Source organism: Nematostella vectensis, chromosome 2 (genome assembly GCF_932526225.1).
Source record: "Nematostella vectensis chromosome 2, jaNemVect1.1, whole genome shotgun sequence".
NCBI classification, from domain to species: Eukaryota; Metazoa; Cnidaria; class Anthozoa; order Actiniaria; family Edwardsiidae; genus Nematostella; species Nematostella vectensis.
This window is the reverse complement of record NC_064035.1, coordinates 12,982,369-13,002,297: the sequence shown is the minus strand read 5'-3', so window position 1 is coordinate 13,002,297 and position 19,929 is coordinate 12,982,369. Positions and strand designations below refer to the sequence as shown.

The following is a 19,929-nucleotide window of genomic DNA, read 5'->3' as shown; positions in this document are numbered from 1 at the left end:
CTTCGATTCCTGCCCGTCAGTCAGCGGTATCACCCATTGCCCATGATGCAATATGGTAAATCAATGTTTTCTGCGTTTCGTCGAACATACACTGTGCAAGGTCTCCTAAAGTTTCAGAGATTTGCCTCATTTTTCACCCCCTACGATGTTCTCCACTAGTGGAGTTACGCCACAGGTATTGTTCAAACGATAAAGTAGTTATAAATGTGTTATTAGTCTCGGTTTTGCTATGTTTATCGCTTGTAAAAGCAGCTTAATCATCATATTGATCGTCACGTTATTCATTTTTTGACGCGTTTTTTTTCCGAAATCGAATCGATTATGTAACTGAAAAGTAAACTTGTAACATTTGCTGTTAAATTACCCTGGCTTGGCTCAATTTGGTCGTTACTGTAGATCAAGGGCTTATTTCTCGCTAACAGTTATACCAGACAATACTTCATCCCTACATGGATGCCAAACACCTATCAATATAGTCTTTTCTACAGTTATATATGTAGCAGACTCTTTCATCGACCCTGAAAGTTGTCTGGTTGTTTACCATGAGATAGTAGAAAACAGTTTCTTTTAGAACAAGTTTTACTAAGTATTTGATTCATTCCCTGTTTATTCATTAGAGATAAAACATTTTACCCCTGTGGTTATAATCAAAATTATTGCCAATGGCTTTTAAAATGTCCAAACTTGTTTTACTTTAGATGGGACAATTTTGGAGAGTCAGTAAGTCAATCAAGAATAAATTAAAGTCCATTAAACCTAAATACTATTATATATTTAACAATCAGATCTCATTTTTGCGTGCGTCTGTCCTGTAATATATTTAACAAATAGATCTCATTTTTGCATGTGTCTGTCCTGTAATATATTTAACAAATATATCTCATTTTTGCGTGTGTCTGTCCTGTAATATATTTAACAAATATATCTCATTTTTGTGTGTGTCTGTCCTGTAATATATTTAACAAATAGATCTCATTTTTGCGTGTGTCTGTCCTGTAATATATTTAACAAACAGATCTCATTTTTGCGTGCGTCTGTCCTGTAATATATTTAACAAATAGATCTCATTTTTGCGTGTGTCTGTCCTGTAATATATTTAACAAATAGATCTCATTTTTGCGTGCGTCTGTCCTGTAATATATTTAACAAATAGATCTCATTTTTGCGTGTGTCTGTCCTGTAATATATTTAACAAATAGATCTCATTTTAGCATGCGTCTGTCCTGTAATATATTTAACAAATAGATCTCATTTTTGCGTGTGTCTGTCCTGTAATATATTTAACAAATAGATCTCATTTTAGCATGCGTCTGTCCTGTAATATATTTAACAAATAGATCTCATTTTTGCGTGTGTCTGTCCTGTATTATATTTAACAAATAGATCTCATTTTTGCGTGCGTCTGTCCTGTAATATATTTAACAAATAGATCTTATTTTTGCGTGTGTCTGTCCTGTAATATATTTAACAAATAGATCTCATTTTAGCATGCGTCTGTCCTGTAATATATTTAACAAATAGATCTCATTTTAGCATGTGTCTGTCCTGTAATATATTTAACAAATAGATCTCATTTTAGCCTGTGTCTGTCCTGTAATATATTTAACAAATAGATCTCATTTTTGCATGTGTCTGTCCTGTAATAAATTTAACAAATAGATCCCATTTTTGTGTGTGTCTGTCCTGTAATAGATACACAGATGTCACAACATGTCATGAACAAGTAAACAACAAGATGCAATCGAGTTGTATGACTGTTGTTCATGACATCTATTTGAGGACAGACCAACAAGTGGCATGTGTCCTCTAATAACACACAGACCCATGACCAATCGGAGCATGCAATTTACCAGAGTTGTTGTATAAAGTTCTTTATCAGACATTGTAACAGCTTATGGGTTTTTTTTTTAAATAATATTGTTATTGCAGTTAGGAGGGGTTGTTTTAGGGCTTGGCTCAGCTTTGAGCAATGCCAAGAGTGCAGCTGCTGCCAGGTGTATGACGTACGTACAGAAAAGAAACTGGAGAGTACCAAAAACAGATGAAGGCGCAACGACAACAACAGAGAAGACACCCGATAATGTTGCTAGCAGCACAGAGGTATATAGGGATGCCATACTGCATGAAATCTATATCAAATAGATCCAATCAAACATCTAAAGCTCTTTATCTCCCAGTGATATTCTATTTACCTCTGCTTAATGAAACTATTGGCTGAAAACTTGCCAAAAGACTGGTAGAACAGTCTTTTGGCAAGACTGGGCAATGTGGAAAACAAAAGCGAACGTACACCTATTTCAATAAATTCAGTGCTTTTTCCAATTAGCACCATAACTGATTGACAGAAAACTGTACCTTTGATGTACAAAATAATTCTGATCAAGAAATCACAGACATTCGAAATAAGTATGAAACTTGTCACAGACTAGACGTACTACAAGGTTTCTGCTGTATATTTTGTGTCGCAATGATGCACAAAATCATTTCTTTATAAAAAAAGAACCTCTTCGCTCCCAAAAATCATTTGGAAGTCAGTGGTCCACTCTTTGAGGATCCTTTTGTTGTCAGATTTTATAATGAAGTTTTAAGCAGGCAAAGACATGGTCGGATATTGTGCCCAAGTTTTTCACTGCTAACCCAACCCTTAACAGACTCCAGGCAAAATCTGCAATCTGAGTAGGCATTGTTATTCAGGTGTTTTGTGAAGTGTTACTAAGCTTGAGGTCTGTCTGTTTTTTTTTTATTATTATTAATAAGGAGTGCTCTGATTTGTCTCATTTGTCTAATTTCGCTTTGCTAGCAATTTGGGCTTCCTGTGTAACAAGCTGCCGCCGTCTTGGAAGCAGACTTTTTTTTTATTTGATACTGGGTTTGCAGTATTTTATATTTCGAGTCTATTTTTCCACAGCAATGTTCGGTCCAGAAATACTATGATTGCAAATCATTACCCTAGAAATAAAACGAAATTGATTGCTTCATTATTTTAAACCAAGGCAAACACAGCCACAGAGGAGACACAGAGATTCTTTAGAAATCAGTGGAAGCTATTGTTAGGGAGAATTAGGAGATCATAAATTCTGTATAGTTCACTATATGTTAATACATGAGCAGTACTCTTTTCAGTAGCTATTATCATTGCCACCATTTAGACCCAAATAGCTTACTGGGTATGTACAGGCATGCAGCTCGTGTTGGGCACATGGGTTGTGCCCCTCCCACTGACTCACTAAAAAGCAGGGTTTTTTTTATAAAATATACTTACTTATCATAGTATCTATGACTGCACATCCCCTCCACAACTAATCAGACTGTTTGTTATGGTTATCAGACTTCACCTTTTCTTTTCTAGACATACAATGCCTTCAATTAAATAATTTCTTTTGTTTAATGAAATAAGACTACAAGCAATTTGTTTTTGTTCTATTTCTCTTATAAAGCAAACAGAGAAACCATGAAACAAAGGGTTAGTGATCAGCCAAGACAGTGGCTGTAAAGAAAAGGGGGTCTTGCATGAATCTGGCTTATGGAAAATGTGCCAACTGCCCCATAAAAATCTAAAATAATATAGATTTAACCATTGCTATTGAATGACCAACCAATATAAGAGCTCGAGTACTTCACTTCTCCACGAGAACTTCTAGTTTAATTATAATGAGACCAATCAGAGAGCGAGTTTGCTGCAGTTTTTGGAGGAACTTCTGTGTCACTCGATCGTTGGATGGTCGGATAGTCAGATGGATCATCCATAAACTTTTTGTGGTCTTTCTGTGCTTTAGCAACACAGTAATCCTTAGATGAAATATATACTTCCGGTGTTCAACTTCCCGTTTAGTACTTTAAAAGGGCTTTGTCATTGACCTGTGACTGTTCTTTGGGATGACGGTAAAGTATATATAATATATGTCTTCAATGTGGGTTGAGCGTGTGCATGTACATTTGTCACTGACGCCGATCGCTCTTCTATAGTTCAGTCCAAGTCAAGCTGTTAAAACAAACAAGTAAAATGCAAGCAAAGCTTTTTATTCTCTTTGTTTTAGTACTTGCCGATTCGCGTCTCTGGTTTCACGTTGTTTGTTTGAATTTGTGCTGAAAAAGTGACTAGCCAAAACTGCAACTTTTGAGTCCGAGAAACACAAGGCAGGGCTGTAGCCAGCATGAGGCAAGTGAGGCACTTGCCTTAGTATAATTTTGATGTTTAGTGTTTCACAATCGAAATGTATGAGATAAAACACCTGCCTTGGTAAAATTTTGATTCTGGCTTCAGACCTGCAAAAAAAGCCTCTGTTAGAAAGACAAAATAGAAGATGAAAGATTGCCACAAATTAATTTTTCACAATTCTTTCTCAATCAGCTAAACTAAATATCAAACAAAACTTGTACAAACACATGGCCCTCGCTTATTCATCAATAGCGATTTTGCGCCTTTCTAGAATTTTAACACATTATATGACAGTAGCCTAATCAATTATTGCGGGTATTTTATTTTGTTCCTGGAAAGAATATGCTGAAATTTGACATGCAGTTTTACAGAGCAGTTGCCCAGGGCGTCTTTTCCTTCTCATTCTTTCTCTCACGCTTCCTGTGTCCCTGATCTTCAGGATGCCCTGGGTCCCCGAGGATGAATTCATTGTAGTGAAAGTAATTTTGTTGTTGTTGACATCAGTTTGGGTTTGCTAACATTTAAAGATCTCTTCTCTTCCCTATTTACTAGTTAAACATTTTAGTTTGAAAGTTTTGCAACTAGGGAAGTTTCAAGAAAAAACTTGTTCCAGCTCATTGTGGTCTGTTCTTGTTTAGACATCTCATGCATGGCTGTTTGAGGAGCTTGGGTTGAGAAACTTACCAAAAGACTGGGAGAAGGCAATAGAGGGCCCCCTATCCCTTCATCCACAGTCCATGAAGAGTACATCGCCTTGGTCTGTCTCTTATGTTTCCTGTGATTCTTTCCTTGCCAACAAACAGGGTAAGAACATAAGTACTGACCAGTTATTACAACAGTTATGTTAAATCATGCCATTAAATTTAAAAATGTTATTTCCAAGTCAAATTATCCACATTCTAGCCTTGGACCAATACATGGGTAATCAGGATTTGTTAAGGGAGGGTATGCAGACATGGATATTACATGCTGAACATATGGAATTTCTTTAGAAAATAAAAATACTGTGTTTTTGGGTGGCCAAGGGGTGGAGATGAGGGCACCAAGTTGTTTGGATACTAACCACTAGGCAAATTTCCTCATAAGGCAACTATAGTAGTTGTCTGATGACTTATTTTATTTATGTTGCAAATATGACAATTTGTAGGTATGTAAATTATATACATAGGATATGTGCCATTTTGGATATGTGCCAATTATGGATCCATTTTGAATCAAACTGCCATATATGTGATGGATGCAAGAGACTGGTCAAAGAATGAATGGTCAAAGCATTCTTCTATTTAATAAAGCAGTTGCATTGATGTATTCCTTCTCAGGTTTCTCACATCCATCATCTCATAACCACCGGCTTCACTCACTATTCTCAAGACTTACTTGGCACAACATCCCCACCAAATGTAAGTTATTCTCTTATTTGCTGTTTTAAATCATTTTAGAACAAAGATAGCACATAAGTGAATTCAGGGCAAGATGGGTGATATGCTGGGTGATGGACCAATTCCTTAGAAGTTACTTCATTTGCTCAAAAATTCAGTCTTAAAAGAGAAATGTATATAAATGATATGAAGAGAGTAGCACTGTAGTTTGGAAATTGCCTAGCCACAAAAAAGGGACACTATACTATTGATTTTTATGGAACAATTTAGCAGCCCTGTTTTTTTTTTTTTTTTTTGACAATCTCATATCATGTCCTAGCCTTGAGTTTCTATATGTTCATTCAGTGGGAGTCAGACACATTCACTCTGCTGCATCCGTGAAGAGACTCCAGATGCTGGAGGAAAGAGCAAACAGCGAGGAGGACAATCCCAAGGCTCAGGCTGAATACCTCAGGGTGAGTTGAGCAATAATTCTTTAAACAGGCATGTTGCTCAGGGAGGCAAAAGGCACCCCCTTTTCAAGAAACTCCTTGATCCCCCCCTTCAAGCGGAAAGACAGAATTTATTGGCATCTTGTGACACATTGGTTACTTTGGTGTTATGGTGGTGATGATATCTATGGTCACCCCAATTCCCCTTTAAGCTCCAAAAAGTGGGTAATCTTTATTAAGGTTATCCTTTTTCCAGGATATTTATGACTAGCCCCCCCCCCCTTCTCTTCAGTGATAAAAAGTGGAAAATTTCTCATTGAGAAGGTCTTCAGATGTTATGCATTTTCCATATGACACCCATACATATTATCCCCTTCAACAAAACCTGGGTATGCACCTGTAACTGGTGACTTGCAGGGGTGTTGACACGTGGGTATTGCATTTCCCAGGTGATGGTGTCAGAGGACCCAGATTACGTGATCAGGAGATATGAGAGTGGCCGGTATGCCTCAGACGAGTCTGTTAGAAAGGAATACCTGAAAGTATGTCATTTCCATTGTAATTCTTGGACAGATTTTCTTATAATTCATAGACAATATACCACCCCCTCCCTTTTACTAGAGACTAAATAACCCGATAAAGGGCTCATTGAATTTTATGGTTCTCTATATTCTTCAAGAGTCTCCCCCCTACCCTTAATGTCTCTGAATTATGTTGATTGCTCTCTATTTGCTTTTATTTTGAAAAACTCTAATTTCTTAAATGATAAAAATGCTATCTGCATTATTTTATAACATTTTTTTGGATAGGTAGAATGTTACATTAATTCAAGCTGATTTTGTTTGCTATGAAGTGATAAAATCGTTTCCATCAAACAAAAGGCTACCCCTCTTGCGTAATGGGCAGTTCAAACTTTTCCAAATTTTCTTGTTTAATCTTGTTAACCAAAATCTATTTATTTAGTGTTTTTTTTGCTGAATACTAATTGTTAAACACTTTGTTTTAGGCATTAGTACTGGCAGATAGAGTCAATTCCTCTGAACTAGAAAAGGTATTTGTGAATTTAATTTTTTATGTTTTTTTGTGTTGATCATTTGTGGCTTAATCCTCAAATAAATATTTTGGTTTAAGTAGGCCATCTTGATAAGTACAAATGATTGGATTATAACAACTAAAGGTTGAATTTTAGCATGTCTTTATTTGAACACCAATTTATCTTCCTTTAACAGTTGAACCCATACAGTAGTAGTTTTGCAATTCCCAAAGAAACCCCTTACAGCTCACGCAAGTCTTTCCCTGATAATGGCACAGAGGACAAACCTGTACATGTGGTAATTCAGTCTCAAAAAGGTAACAATTAATATTTACAACTGCTTTATTATCAATCTGTCATTGCTCTTTCTACTACTAACAATGGAATCCTGCTAACTCAAATCCTTTATTTTGACAAAAAATGGTGTTAGCAGTGAGGCAAATTGTCAGAGTAGAAACAACTGAAAACTATTATAATGAGGAATTAAGAGGCTGATCAAAATTGCAGGGATTTTACATTCAGGGTTCCCCAGTAATCAGATTCACTAAATATACCATTTTCAATATTTCCAAGAATTTATTTTTTGTGTCCATGATTTTTTGATGTTTTGTTTTAACAGGAGCATTTTTCAAGGAACAGCTTTGGAACACCATCCGTTTCTTGATTGGCTTGTTCTTGATCCTTTCAGTTATTGAAGCTCAGTTACAAATGAAAAGTATGTGGTTTCGAGCATCCCAACGCTCTGTTAAGATCATAAATACCTGTTGGTATCTTTGTTCTGCAGCTTTTATTGCTTCTTTGCCTTTTATTGCTTTATTGCATCTGTAACAATACTAGAAGATGATACTTTGCTTTTGCAGTATTAAAAAAAGAAACCATTAGTTGTGCAGTGTGTATTGTGTGGCATGTGCCATTAATTCTTCTTATTTCTTTTCATAAGTGACGACGAACCAGAAGGAAATCCTGCCCGACACTGTTGACAGAAAGTTTAGGTTTGAAGATGTGCAAGGGGTGAGTTATTTTGATCTCTTTTATTACAATTAGTAGCTGGAACACACTGTCATTTGTATTCCCCTCTTTTGTTGAAAAGGTTGATGAGGCTAAAGAGGAACTGCAAGAAGTTGTAGAGTTTCTAAGAAATCCAGAGAAGTTCAAGAGACTTGGAGGAAAACTTCCCACAGGTAAAAGATTACAAACAAAAGAGCTTTGATGTTTTAAATTGATGTACACATTGATGTACCTCTATGATATCACAGGTTCCTTAACTTGAATGGCTATAAGTTTGGTAATAAATGTAGTACTACAGTAACAATCCTTAAAAAGGGTCCTTCACTTACAATCTTTAATGTTTATAGAGCTCAAGCGAATTTGTTGTACTAATGTAGTACAACATTCAGAGGTTAGAGTAGTATTCCTAAGTGCAACTTGTGTGTACAGGGGTGCTATTGATCGGGTCTCCTGGCACGGGGAAGACCCTGCTAGCCAAAGCTGTGGCTGGCGAGGCAGGGGTCCCGTTCTTTTTCTGCTCAGGCTCAGAGTTTGATGAGATGTTTGTTGGTGTTGGAGCAGCTCGAGTCAGAAACCTATTTGGTAAGCTTGAATATTTGATATATATGGTTGAGTCAGTTGTGATTTTTATGACTTGAATGTTGATGTAACTTGATGTATTAGTAATCAATCATTGGGGTTCAATTTTTTTTTCAGCCTTTAAAATTTTATCACTTGGAACTACTACAACTGTATAAATTTAAAACTTGCTGTTCCTGCAAATTACATAATTATAACATTAAATGCCTTGCAAAAATAGTACTATCTTATTCGGACTTATTCTTATTTGGACTCATTTTTTCCACTCTTAATCATGTTGTTTGAGCTGTAGTCAATAATATATTTAAATCTTATTTCAGCTGCTGCCAAGGTGCATGTCCCCCTGTTTAGTGTGACTCATTTTTCCCCCACTCTTAATCATGTTGTTTGAGCTGTAGTCAATAATATACCTCAATCTTATTTCAGCGGCTGCCAAGGTGCATGTCCCCCTGTTTAGTGTGACTCATTTCCCCCCACTCTTAATCATGTTGTTTGAGCTGTAGTCAATAATATACTTCAATCTTATTTCAGCTGCTGCCAAGGTGCATGTACCCCTGTTTAGTGTGACTCGTTTTTCCCCCAGTCTTAATCAAGATGTTTGAGCTGTAGTCAATATACCTCAATCTTATTTCAGCGGCTGCCAAGGAGCATGCACCCTGCATAGTGTTCGTGGATGAGTTGGACGCAATTGGGGGCTCCCGTGTTGTACATGACCATCAGCCCTACTCTAGAATGACGCTTAACCAACTCCTGGTGGAACTTGATGGGTGAGTTCTGCAAATACTTGGAGCCATTCAGAAAATGCACCATTCAGCTACTCACTAGTCTGAGAGGTTCCTAACTTATTACATGATCTATGTATTGTTGTACACATTAAAAAAAAAGAGGGCATTACTGTCAGTCTGTCATTTTTTTGTTGTCACAAAGGCATTTGTTTCAAGAATAATGAGCAAGGAACAACTTTAGAATATAATTTAATGCTTTTGTAACAAAAATTGGTGCTTACTGTAACCTTTTTTTTGGTGTAATCTCAACAGATTTGAAAAGTCAGAAGGAATTGTTGTCATAGGAGCCACCAACTTTCCTGAGGTCTTAGACAAGTAAGTGTTTAAGCTTTTTACTTTTAGAACATTTGACAAACGCAATAATTATGCTATTGATTGTTACTAACCAATTCTGAATTCTGTTGCACAGGGCATTAGTGCGGCCTGGGAGGTTTGATACCAAGATCAACGTCCCAATGCCTGATGTTAGGGCAAGGCTCAATATCCTTAAAGTTCACCTGAAAAATGTCACAATCTCAAATGGTGAGAGTCTTCTCTGTGGGATTAATGTTTGTATTTTATTTTGAAAGTTCAAAACATGCATAACTTACACGCTGTATAACTTGAATGCTAATTTCCATTACAAAAGTCTTTCTCGATTTTTATTCAAGGAGATTCTATATTCTGATATTTTAAAACTAATTTTAACTTTTTACATAACAATTTCCTTTGTTTTACACTTTTGCTTTATTATGAAGTTATAATAGTATCATATTTGTTTTGTCATACACTGTTGCTTTGTTATGAGCTTATAATAGTTTCATATTTGTTTTGTTATATACTGTTTCTTTATTGTAAGCTTATAATGGTTTCTATTTTTTTTCTCCCGTAGAAGTGGATATTGAGGTATTAGCAAGAGGAACGTCTGGCTTCTCAGGGGCAGACTTGGCTAATCTTGTCAATCAAGCTGCACTCAAAGCTGCTACATCTGGGGATTCAAGTGTCATGAACAAGCACTTGGAGTATGCTAAGGACAAAATCATTATGGGTACTATGACTGCAAAAGAATCCCATACACAGAGAAAATTAATTAAACTTATGTATAAATTACAATAATTTAAGTTTAAAGTGTGCTGCCTATGATAGCCTCACTTTCTCCCCTATTTAACTCACTATAGAGCATATCTTTTACTTAACCCTCTTTTTAAATTTGTTGTCGCACTAATTGCAGGGCCTGAGCGTAAGAGCGCTGTGATAAATAGTGAAAACAGAAAAATAGTGGCCTACCACGAAGGAGGACACGCTCTTGTTGCGTTCTATACTGAAGGTAAGCATACGGTAGTCAAGAGTGGGTGCTTATTTTGAGCAGCATTGTCAACAGTTTACTTCCGGAGGGCTGACAGAAACCTCAACAAACAAGAGACAAAAGTCTCTATTAGAATCTGTGCTATTTAACAGGCCATTAGTTCTAAATTATCAGTCACATCCTCAAAGAAATTCCCAATAGACACACTCACTGCTTTTACAATATTGAAATATTTTTGTGCGTTTTCAGTTTTCCTCAATCGACAAGAGACAAAATAATCTATTAGAATCTGCACTATTTAACAGCCCATTTGCTCTAAATTAACAGTCACATCCTAAAAGAAACTTCCAATAGACACACTGTCTTTACAATGTTATAATATTTTTTGCATTTTCAATTAAATTATCAGAGATTGTTACGTAGTTGACAAAGCCAGCACACCCTCATACTGTCATGTGTTGTTGACATATTCAGGCTCCCTTCCACTACACAAAGCCACTATCATGCCTCGTGGACAGGCTCTTGGAATGGTTTCTCAGTTACCAGAGAAAGACGAACTACAGTGGACCAAGAAACAGCTCCTTGCTCGTATAGATGTCAGTATGGCTGGCAGGGTTGCTGAGGAAATCATCTTTGGCAAAGAAAATATTACAACTGGTAAGTCTAGGGAATATTGTCAGGGTCGTAGCATGGGATGGGGCACTGGGGGCACTTGCCCTCAAACCCCCCCCCCCCAAATAAATTTTAAAAATATGAGGAAATGACCAGTAGGGGTGTGGCTGTGCCCCAAAATATATTCTTAATGTTTCTGTATTGTTCCCCCCCAATATTTCAAGGCCTACTACTGCACTGGTTATTCATGGTAGAGGACCTTATTTAAAGATCACAGTGGGTCAGATACTCACCAAGTGGTTTATTTTAGCCTATGTACAGAATTACAGTTATCAACTGAAAACATTTCTCTTTTAGGGGCATCATCAGACTTCCAGGCCGCAACAAACCTGGCCAAAGCAATGGTAACAACCTATGGCATGAGTGAGAAGGTAACTTTGTTTACTCTGTATCATGACACCATCTTCACAACCCTACCATGACACCATCTTCACAACCCTATCATGACACCATCCTCACAACCCTACCATGACACCATCTTCACAACCCTATCATGACACCATCCTCACAACCCTATCATGACACCATCCTCACAACCCTATCATGACACCATCCTCACAACCCTATCATGACACCATCCTCACCACCCTATCATGACACCATCCTCACCACCCTATCATGACACCATCCTCACCACCCTATCATGACACCATCCTCGCAACCCTATCATGACACCATCCTCGTGACCCTACCATGACACCATCCTCATGACCCTACCATGACACCATCCTCACAGCCCTATCATGACACCACCCTCACCACCCTATCATGACACCATCCTCGCAACCCTATCATGACACCACCCTCATGACCCTATCATGACACCATCCTCACCACCCTATCATGACACCATCCTCACAACCCTACCATGACACCATCCTCACAACCCTATCATGACTCCATCCTCATGACACTATCATGACACCATCCTCATAACCATATCATGACACCATCCTCACAACCCTATCATGACACCATCCTCGCAACCCATCATGACACCATCCTCACAACCCTATCACGACACCATCCTCATGACCCTATCATGACACCATCCTCACAACCCTATCATGACACCACCCTCACCACCCTATCATGACACCATCCTCACAACCCTATCATGACACCACCCTCACCACCCTATCATGACACCATCCTCACCACCCTATCATGACACCATCCTCACAACCCTACCATGACACCATCCTCATGACCCTATCATGACATCATCCTCACCACCCTATAATGACACCACCCTCACCACCCTATCATGACACCACCCTCACCACCCTATCATGACACCATCCTCACAACCCTACCATGACACCATCCTCACCACCCTATCATGACATCATCCTCACCACCCTATCATGACACCATCCTCACCACCCTATCATGACACCATCCTCACAACCCTATCATGACACCACCCTCACCACCCTATCATGACACCATCCTCACAACCCTACCACGACACCATCCTCATGACCCTATCATGACACCATCCTCACAACCCTATCATGACACCACCCTCACCACCCTATCATGACACCACCCTCACCACCCTATCATGACACCATCCTCACAACCCTACCATGACACCATCCTCACTACCCTATCATGACACCATCCTCATGACCCTATCATGACATCATCCTCACCACCCTATCATGACACCATCCTCACAACCCTACCATGACACCATCCTCGCAACCCTATCATGACACCATCCTCATGACACTATCATGACACCATCCTCATAACCCTATCATGACACCATCCTCACAACCCTACCATGACACCATCCTCACAACCCTATCATGACACCATCCTCATGACACTATCATGACACCATCCTCATAACCATATCATGACACCATCCTCATGACCCTATCATGACACCATCCTCACCACCCTATCATGACACCATCCTCACAACCCCATCATGACACCATCCTCACAACCCTATCATGACACCATCCTCATGACCCTATCATGACACCATCCTCATGACCCTATCACGACACCATCCTCACAGCCCTATCATGAAACCATCCTCATGACACTACCATGACACCATCCTCACAACCCTACCATGACACCACCCTCATGACCCTATCATGACACCATCCTCACAACCCTATCATGACACCATCCTCACAACCCTACCATGACACCATCCTCACCACCCTATCATGACACCATCCTCACAACCCTACAATGACACCACCCTCATAACCCTACCATGACACCATCCTCGCAACCCATCATGACACCATCCTCATAACCCTACCATGACACCACCCTCATAACCCTATCATGACACCATCCTCGCAACCCTATCATGAAACCATCCTCACAACCCTATCATGACACCATCCTCACAACCCTATCATGACACCATCCTCATGACCCTACCATGACACCATCCTCACAACCCTACCATGACACCACCCTCATGACCCTATCATGACACCATCCTCACAACCCTATCATGACACCATCCTCACAACCCTATCATGACATCATCCTCACCACCCTATCATGACACCATCCTCACCACCCTATCATGACACCATCCTCACAACCCTATCATGACACCACCCTCACCACCCTATCATGACACCATCCTCACAACCCTACCACGACACCATCCTCATGACCCTATCATGACACCATCCTCACAACCCTATCATGACACCACCCTCACCACCCTATCATGACACCACCACCCTCACCACCCTATCATGACACCATCCTCACAACCCTATCATGACACCATCCTCACAACCCTATCATGACACCATCCTCACAACCCTACCATGACACCATCCTCACCACCCTATCATGACACCATCCTCACAACCCTACCATGACACCATCCTCACCACCCTATCATGACACCATCCTCATGACCCTATCATGACACCATCCTCACAACCCTATCATGACACCATCCTCACAACCCTATCATGACACCATCCTCACAACCCGATCATGACACCACCCTCACAACCCTATCATGACACCATCCTCACAACCCTATCATGACATCATCCTCACAACCCTACCATGACACCATCCTCACAACCTACCATGACACCATCCTCACAACCCTATCATGACACCATCCTCATGACCCTATCATGACACCATCCTCACAACCCTATCATGACACCATCCTCACAACCCTATCATGACACCATCCTCACAACCCGATCATGACACCACCCTCACAACCCTATCATGACACCATCCTCACAACCCTATCATGACATCATCCTCACAACCCTACCATGACACCATCCTCACAACCCTATCATGACACCATCCTCACAACCCTATCATGACACTATCCTCACAACCCTATCATGACACCATCCTCACCACCCTATCATGACACTATCCTCACAACCCTATCATGACACCATCCTCACCACCCTACCATGACACCATCCTCACAACCCTATCATGACACCACCCTCACCACCCTATCATGACACCATCCTCACAACCCTATAATGACACCATCCTCACAACCCTATCATGACACCATCCTCACAACCATATAATGACACCATCCTCACAACCTACCATGACACCATCCTCACAACCCGATCATGACACCATCCTCACAACCCTATCATGACACCATCCTCACCACCCTATCATGACACCATCCTCACAACCCTATCATGACACCACCCTCACAACCCATCATGACACCATCCTCACAACCCTATCACGACACCATCCTCACAACCCTATCATGGCACCATCCTCACAACCCTACCATGACACTATCCTCATAACCCTATCATGACACCATCCTCACAACCCTATCATGACACCACCCTCACAACCCTATTATGACACCATCCTCACAGGCCTATCATGACACCATCCTCATGACACTATCATGACACCATCCTCGCAACCCTATCATGACACCATCCTCATGACACTATCATGACAACAGGTGGTACCACCACAAATCCTTTCTTACTAAGGTTTATTATTTTAGGTTGGCACTGTGCAGGTAAAGGAAGATGAGACTCTAAGCCCAGACACAAGACTACTTATTGAAAATGAAGTCAAGCATTTACTAGCGGTAAGATCCTTCTCTTCTCCATGCCTTTGTACTTTCAGGGACCAGGCGTGCTTGGAGACAAACTAGGGGATGTTTATTTGTTTGTGATGTTCATTTTATGGTTTTAACTTTCAACACAGTGAAAATAAGGTTTAGAGATCAGATAAAAGGGGGCATCAAACTTTTATTGTGCAAAGTGTTTATTACTGAGGTCCTTCTCCACACTAAAGTGAGAAAATAGATAAAAGGTATTTGGAGTATTGACGCAAATACAAGCATTTTCAAACAAACGAATGTGTAAACAACATGAGCATCATCCTCTTTAGGGTAAAAGTGGCAGAGATGTTCACTTGTAGCGCCTCTTTTTGCAAACCCCATTTTCTCTCAATATCCCTCAAAAAATACCTGAGGCCTGCTTTTGGTTCCTAAAAAAAACTATGAGCATCCCTATCAGATTGACATGGGAAGACTTTTCCCTCAGGGAATAGCGTGTGTAGAAAATAAAAGTACTTTAAGTCCCCACTCCCTCTTATTATCTAGCATCTTGTTTCTGCTGTGCTTCTGCAACAATGCTTAATGTCAGGGAACCCCATGAACGAGTCATAATGTTTTTGTTATTTGTTTACCTTGTAGGGAATGAACTGAACTTAATTAAGAAAGTCATAATTTATGTGTTGGTTGTTTTACAGGAGGCATATGAGCGAGCAAAAAATATTCTACAATCACAAGCGAAAGAGCACAAGCGCCTGGCTGAAGCATTACTGAAGTATGAGACACTGAATGCAGAGGAGATTGGACGAGTTATTAGAGGGGAGCCGATTAATAGAGACCTATGACACTGAATTGATTAGAGGAATCTGTACCAACAACTTTTGAGCCATAGAAAGAATGGCCTTAGATTTAAGGACTCTATTTTATGTTACCTGACACGGACAGATAATGTAAGAATACTGTAACTCGAACATTGGCTTAACAACTCAATCGATGTAGGAAGTAAATAGTCTAACATGTTGCCTCCATGCAAGCCAACAACAGTAAGGGCAAAGAGAAGATAGAAAAAAACTATGTTAGTTCTAACTTAATTATTTTTTGATCAGAAAAATTATTGAATGGCTGAAAAACACATAGTAAACCTGATCATCCATAGCCATAGCAGGCCTTGAATGATTGGGAGGGGGGGCATGATACAGAAACAATAAGAAAACAATGTGGGGCACAGCCACACCCCTACTTGTCATTTCCTTTTTTTTTTTAAATATTTTGGGGGGCTCGTGCCCATAGTGCCACACCCCCTGCTACACACCTGTATCAGTGTGTAATTCCAAGAAAACCTTTGTTTTGTTGAAATTATGCACTCAAAAATGTCATCAAGCTCAGAGCCCTAGCTAGCACAGTGGCCCCAGTTGCCACCCCCCCCCCCCCCCCCCACCACCACCACCACCACCACCACCACTACCAACCCCCAGGAGAGCAAGGATTTTATTCAAAAAATGCGCATAAGATAAAAAATAGTGCCTGCATTCCTCCAATTGCAAGAGCTAAGGCCCTGAAATATGTTCCCAAAATATTGTAACACATACACATCTGTTTTCAAATTGCTTGATTGATCTGGAATCCACAACCAGCCATTCATAAGCAAGGGAAACTGTATTTCAGCTGTTCCATTTAATGAACCTTCCATTTAATGAACTTCTATAACAGATGTGCTTAGCTTTTTAAATATTTTAGTTCTTGTTGTATCATTCCTAGCAGCTACTGATGAAAATAAATGCAAATTATTAACATCACTTTCTAAAAGATTTGATGAGACAATAATGATCTTACATTTGTTGTCTTATAGCTACAGGGCCATACAATTGGGGAGGTCTGATTCAAGATAACCTCTTATTTTGGTTATCTTATAAAGAGAAATAGCAAATACCTTGTGTATGCTTTCCTGAGTAAGATTCCCATAAAAACATAAATTTAAATCCTAATGTATAGCACTTTGGGGGTTTGGTCAACAGCAATTATTACTCCAGAGAAAGTGCATTAGGTTTGACTGAAGCAAATGTTTAAACCTAAGAGATATGATTATCACGAACTTCAGGGCATTTCAGGTAATCTTGGTTGTCATTGACTAGCCTCGTTCCCAGGCATCTTGCAACAGCCTGTGTTGCCACCTATTCTATGTGTTAAGCAGTCACATGATTCTTTTGTGGCAAGAGGCAAATTGAAAGGGAAGTCATTAAGCTGCTCAGCCAATAGAAGCCAGGGGAAGAGGCTAGTCATTTACGTTGATGCCATCATTCCTGTTCTATAAGCACATTTGTTCTTGGCTTGTATTTGTGTTTAAGGTACCATATGGCTTGCAGAGAAAAGTACTATGTGTCCGTCCGTGTTTGAGTTAGGGCATATGGTTGGGTGAGCAAGTCAAGATCTAAGCAGACTTGGGGTTGTGCTGGTCAGAGCATATCTTCATAAGAATAATTGGGGGCTTTTTAACACTCATAAAACATACCTGTCAACTCCCCCGCATTAGGTGGGTGTCTCAAGATTTTGGACCCCTTCTCCTGCATTGAGCACCAAATATCCCGCTTTTTAGCGATTTTTATCGCTTCCGAAAAATTATTTTATAGAAAATTGTTGTTTTGCCTATTTTCTATTAAAATATTTAAAACAATAATTCCCTTGCATAGCGATGCAATTTATCTAACACCCTCATGAGATCTATAAGTGGATTTGTTTGCAAGAGCTTTTGACGCCAAATGCCTGCGAGGTTGTACCCACCCCTCATCCCCAAAAAAATAAATCTTCCCCACCCCTCCCCCCAAAAGGTTCTCAAGCCTTGAGATTTTCGGAGGTTAACAGGTTTTATAAAATCCACTCCTCTGTATCTTTTAATGTGTAAAAGAATTTACACACTCTAAGCCAATTAGATGTGATATAACATTATACACTATAAGTATGGGGGAAGTCTAGTCAGAATTAATCAAATCAATCTTTTACGTATTCAATATTTATTGAAAATTTTCGTTGTGCAGAACTATTTACATATCTCAATACTTTCTCAGACTCGTAGCCAGTCATTAAATATATGGTGACAGAGAACAAGACAAGCAAAGGATTTTGGTTCCCTAGAGCATCGTAATGATTGCTTTGTATTAAATATTTCTCTCCTCTTGCTTCTTCTTCCTAGTTTTCAGACTGGGTACGAGTGTGATACTTTCAACATTGTTTTATTATTTGGACTACTTAGGCAAAGTATTCATTAAAACCTGTTTCTGAGCAGGAGTTATGTTATTTGGCAAATAAACATCATATTTAATGATCAAGTCCCCTTTACGGCTATTGTCTTTTGGCATGGGCAGTCCTTCCCCGACTATTCTTTTTGATGATCCTGGCTGAATGACATCGGCATTATGCACTTGCACAGTTCTCCCACTAAGGGTTGGAACGCTGATAGTAGTCCCACCTAAAGCATCTCGAAGGGAAATCTTAGCTTTGTATACCAAGTTGTTATCGCCATCTCTTGTAAAGTGCTTGTGTGGTTTGTCCTTGATTTTAAACACCACGTCGGCGGGAATGACTCCAGGTTTTCGATCACCCTCTTTGGGGAATGTGATTTTTGTACCCTCTTTCCATCCAGGCTTGACGTTCACTGTCAAAATTTTCTCCTCCAATCGTTGAGACCCATTAGGATCGGGGACTTTTCTTGAAATTTTCATCTTTTTAGTTGTACCTTTGTAGAGCTCTTCGAGGCTGACTAAGAGATCCCTTTCGAGCGGTGGATCTTGGACTTTTTGTTTCTTCGGCGGTGCACCAAATTCAAAAGAGTTCATGTTTTCATCGTCCATCATGTTGAAGTTAGAGTGAACACGTCCTTTTCGCTGGTGTGAGCCCATTCCATTAAAGAAACTAAACCCTCCAAGTCCACCGATCAGATCTGCGAACGGATCTTCGTCTCCGAATACTCTGGAAAAGGTTTCTCGGGCATCCCCACTTGTGTAAGTGAACGTAGTGAAACCGGGACCAAAATTTGCACCGGAAAAACCATGGCCGCCTCCATTTTGTGGTGGTGGTGTGCCTTTGAGGCCTTCTTCGCCATATTGGTCGTAGATCTCTTTCTTTTTGGGGTCACTCAGAACTTCGTAAGCTTCAGAGATTTCTTTAAATTTCTCTTCAGCTCCTGGACTTTTGTTTTTGTCCGGGTGATATTTCAAAGCTTGTTTTCGATAAGCTTTCTTGATGTCGTCTGCACTCGCTGCTTTGTCAACGTTTAGCACTGCGTAGTAGTCTTTACCCATATTTTTTATCGTAGATAATGACTCTCTGCTCTTGTCTATATCGTTTTCTCGTAGAATTGACTTGCAAGCAAGCGCGGCTGTTTATATACCCTCCCATTTCGGCTTCTCGATCTTTCCACAACATTCGCGAAATAATTCGAAGTAAACATGTGCTGAATCACGGTCACGCGAGTCGTTACCAAATTTGGAGACATTACATAACCCATAGAACAGTCACGAAATCTC

At 39.7% G+C, this 19,929-nt stretch overlaps 2 protein-coding genes across 3 annotated transcripts; one reads left to right on the top strand and one right to left on the bottom strand.

Annotated features, from left to right (window-relative positions):
• Positions 1-33: 33 nt before the first annotated feature.
• Positions 34-17,205, top strand: LOC5521749 (ATP-dependent zinc metalloprotease FTSH 4, mitochondrial). Of its 2 annotated transcripts, XM_032367035.2 has the most exons (21): positions 34-175; positions 1,930-2,100; positions 4,798-4,963; positions 5,479-5,559; positions 5,884-5,993; positions 6,419-6,511; positions 6,976-7,020; positions 7,199-7,319; positions 7,622-7,717; positions 7,943-8,013; positions 8,093-8,183; positions 8,440-8,592; positions 9,224-9,356; positions 9,627-9,689; positions 9,784-9,896; positions 10,246-10,401; positions 10,585-10,680; positions 11,134-11,316; positions 11,629-11,702; positions 15,353-15,439; positions 16,108-17,205. In XM_032367035.2, the coding sequence occupies exons 1-21, from the start codon at positions 146-148 to the stop codon at positions 16,252-16,254; spliced, it is 2,280 nt and encodes a 759-aa protein (XP_032222926.2). In that variant the 5' UTR covers positions 34-145; the 3' UTR covers positions 16,255-17,205. The 2 variants fall into 2 exon arrangements, with proteins under 2 accessions (XP_032222926.2, XP_032222927.1); XM_032367036.2 differs by lacking the exons at positions 34-175; positions 1,930-2,100 and adding an exon at positions 4,040-4,159.
• Positions 17,206-18,400: 1,195 nt separating this feature from the next.
• On the bottom strand, positions 18,401-19,849 carry LOC5521644 (dnaJ homolog subfamily B member 4). Its single transcript, XM_032367033.2, has one exon. The coding sequence runs from the start codon at positions 19,702-19,704 to the stop codon at positions 18,649-18,651; it is 1,056 nt and encodes a 351-aa protein (XP_032222924.1). The 5' UTR covers positions 19,705-19,849; the 3' UTR covers positions 18,401-18,648.
• Positions 19,850-19,929: the final 80 nt, after the last annotated feature.